The following is a 4,081-nucleotide window of genomic DNA, read 5'->3' on the forward strand; positions in this document are numbered from 1 at the left end:
CCTTTTTTATCTCATTGCCCAAATATAGGGGGAAAAATGTAATAGACCTAAAAAATTGAAACCTTAGACCCTTAGGGCTCGTTTGGTTCGCTGGAAAATATTTGAAGGGAAATGAAATTGAAATTTCATGGAAAATAAATTCCAAGAAAATAGATTTCATTGTTTGGTTGGTGGAAAAGAAATTACTGGGAATATGAATTCCATTGTTTGGTTGAGTTTGGAATGGTAAGGAATAATGAGTATAATGACAAATATAACCCTACACAACAATAACAATATAATAATAATAAGAGTAATTAATAAAGAATGTTGAGGTAAAATTGTAATGTTAGTTTTTCATGGAAAACCTTTTCCATGGAAAACAAAATACCTAGCATGAGTAGGCCTGAGCATCGGTCGGATTCGGACGGATCGGGTGTCCAATCCGTCCATCCGATCGGATTTCGAATTTCTTTTGTACCCCCTATCCGTTTATTTTTTTGGACAGATCCTATCGGATTGCATAGGTTCGGATTTCGGATATCCGTTGTCGGATTTCGGATTGAAATCAGATATAATAAATTAAAATAAAACAAATTCTAAATTCTAAAAATTCTAAAATAGATAAAAGTAATACTGAGTTTCATTACCATAGCGTAGCAACTAGCAAAACATACTACTATACAACTATAACAGTTTCAAACTAATTTAATAATTACATATTTTCGAATTTCAATGATTATACAAAAAATCATAGACTTGAGCTGTCAGCACCGGTACTCTTCAGTTCTTCTTTCAGCAATTCAGCAAAATCAACACTAATCTAGTCATCTAGATAATCTACTCTTCTTCCTGCTAGTATTCAAACTTAAAATGATATTAGTGTTTAGAGTTTAGAAAACAGACAATCAGACATTTAGAGTAACAATACTAAGCAATTATTCACTATGCTAAGTGGCTCAGAGTGCATTTTTCCATATCAAGTAAGAATGTGGGCAAATTGCTCTGAATGTGTTATATTAACACATTGGCAACATACCAACTCCATTCCATTTATTCAGACAATAGTGGAAGCTTCATCATAGCCACCAAATAAAACAAATACATTCAAACTGAAAACAGAGCAAGGAAGAGTTATACCATAATTCCAGAGTGCAGAGAAATGGGCAAAATTGGGCTCAACTCATCTAATGGCAGCAACAAATCAATAACAGAAAGTTGCCAAGCCACTTAGAGGCTAAACACCACTTGCAACAACATGAGTACATAACAGAATATCAAACTCGGTAAAGAAATGAACACATTGTAAACTGATATTAAAAACATTACAGTGATTGTAGGCAACATTGATGGTATAGTAGATGAAGCTCCAGTGGGCAATTCTGCAAAAGTGAAAAACATAATAAGTAAGAAAGAAAGTGAAAAGGAAATAAACTTAGTAGAATAAAAAAAAAAAGTAACTAAGAAACTGATAAGTGTTACCTTTCTCTAATCTTTCAACCTCCTCAGGTATTTCGGGTATTGCACAGCCCTAAGCATGAGCTAGGAATTTGTTTTCCTCATCCTTAAGGAAAACTTTTTCCTATGAAAAATGTTTTCCATCCAACCAAACAACATAAAACATCATTTTCCTTCACTTTTAGGAAAACATTTTCCATGGAAAATGTTTTCCATCCAACCAAACACCCCCTTAGTCTTGAAAACTGATACGGAGTATTCTTTTCCACCCATTTTCATGGCAAATTATACCATAGACCAAGTCCACCTTACATTTTGGCGCAAATTATACTGCGCAACCGAATGCACCATGCGTATGGTGCATTCGATGCAAAACAACGTCGTTTTGGTTAAAAAACACGCGTCCCACTTAAAAAAGAAATCAGGTTCGATTCCCGGCAATAGCATTTTTATATATCCATAAATTCATAACTATATATTCATAAATTCATAACTATATATCCACAAATTCATAACTATATATCCACAGTGTATGAATGAAGTAAAAATCCACAATATATCCATAAATTCATAACTATATATCCACAGTGAATGAATGAAGTAAATATCTACAATGAATGAACTAAATATACACAATGAATGAACTAAATATCCATAAATTCATAACTATATATCTAGAAATTCATAACTATATATCCAGAAATTCATAACTATATATCCACAATAATGTTATTGCCGAGAATCGAACATGAATTTTTTTTTTTAAAGTGGGACGTGCGTTTTTAGTCAAAACGACGTCGTTTTGCGTCGTATGCACCATGCGCATGGTGCATTCGGTTGCACAGCATAACTATTGACATTTTGGACTGTTGTTCAAAATAATATTTAAATTAGGGAAAATTGTAATTTGTATCTCCATAATATGTCAATTATCAATGTTATCCCTAAATTATTAGTGGTGTAAATGTTGTCCATCAATTGTCAAAACGGTTCATATATTGCCCTTCCTGTACTGTACGGGAGTGGCAATATATGTACCGTTTTAAAAATTGAGGGGTAACATTTATAATATGAGAAGGCACTATATGTACCATTTCGAAAATTGATGGGCAACATTTACACGACTAATAATTCAGGGGTGACATTGATAATTGACATATTATGGAGTGGCATAAATTATAATTTTTCATTTAAATTATGTGTCTGCAGTTAACATATTATGTGTCTATAATTAACAAATTATGTATCTATAAATAAATAAAAGACACATAATATGTTAGCTACAAACAGATAATAATTGAACAAATTGCACTTTTGGTCTTGTGACTATTAGGGTACTGATAATTTGAGTACGTGACTTTCAAAACTCTCAATTTAAACCTTTAACTATGTAATTATTAGCAGATTTGGTCCTGCCGGCCAATTTTGGTAGGAAAAATTAAAACTATTTTTAATTATTTAATTATGAGAGCAAATTGGTCATTTTAGAGTCTTCTTCTTCACTTCCTTCAGATGGGAGGTAGAAGCCTGCGAAGAGCTTCTGGTAATGTTTCTTGTGGCACTATTAGTCGCCTCATCCGTTGCTCAATCCCCTGCACCAAGTTTCACCGCCGCTCCATCGCCGTATTCCGCCGCGGAGCCACCGACCCCAGTTCCTGCTCCTCTCGTTGCGACTCCATCGCCATCGCCTTCCTCCGTCGCAGAAGCTGAGTCGTCCCCTGTTTCCGCCGCTTCTCCGGTGTCCAGTGCCGCCGCCGCCGCTCCCTCGCCTTCAATCGCCATGCCTCCGCCGTCTCCATCGTCCACTACCGCCATTATGTTACTCATTTTGGCTAACAACCAGTTTTCAGGAACAATCCCTGTTTCCCTCTCGAACATTTATCGTTTGCTGTTGTTGGACTTATCGAAAAACAGATTTTCTGGTGATACATTCCCAGTTTTTGATCCCAGTGGCTTACTTGCATATGTGGATTTATCCTCTAATGACCTTTCAGGAGAAATCCCTCTAAGCTTTCCTCAAGAAACCAAGATTCTTGCCTTGGGAAACAATAGATTTTCTGGACCATTGCCCAGAAATCTGACTAATATGAGCATGCTTGAACATCTTGATCTCCATGACAACAAGATCAGTGGAGAACTCCCCGAATTCATCACCCAAATGTCATCTCTTCGCAGTCTAAACCTTAGAAACAATCTCCTCCGGGGCTCAGTACCAACCGGCCTATCCAGAATGGAAAAACTCCAAATCTTGGACTTGTCAGACAACAGCTTCACCGGAAAAATCCCAAAGGAGGTAGGAAATCTTATGGGAATGATCAACACACCGACCACATTTTCATCACTTCTGGACTTATTCACTTTCAAGATTGAGTACACAGACTTAAACGTGATCTGGAAGAGAACGATCCAAGGGATTTCATCAGGCGCTGCCAGTGACATCTATTCTTGGTTGGACTTGTCAAGCAACAGATTTTCAGCTGAAATCCCGCCATCTTTAGGCAACCTTAAAGGCTTGAAGATGCTGAACATCTCCTTCTTCTCCGGCTTCTACCTCCCATTTTTTTCTTTTTCGATCGTCGTTGCAAGAAGGAAGACGAAGAACTCCCAATATCTGAAGGAAGTGAAGAAGAAGACTCTAAAATGA

General features: G+C 36.4%; 1 protein-coding gene across 1 annotated transcript; it reads left to right on the forward strand.

Moving 5' to 3' along the window:
- Positions 1–2,983: 2,983 nt before the first annotated feature.
- LOC109193528 (probable LRR receptor-like serine/threonine-protein kinase At4g36180) lies at positions 2,984–4,081 on the forward strand. Its single transcript, XM_019344370.1, has one exon. It carries the CDS (start codon positions 2,984–2,986, stop codon positions 4,079–4,081), a length of 1,098 nt encoding a protein of 365 aa, XP_019199915.1.

This window comes from Ipomoea nil, unplaced genomic scaffold (genome assembly GCF_001879475.1).
Source record: "Ipomoea nil cultivar Tokyo-kokei standard unplaced genomic scaffold, Asagao_1.1 scaffold1895, whole genome shotgun sequence".
Classification (NCBI taxonomy): domain Eukaryota; kingdom Viridiplantae; phylum Streptophyta; class Magnoliopsida; order Solanales; family Convolvulaceae; genus Ipomoea; species Ipomoea nil.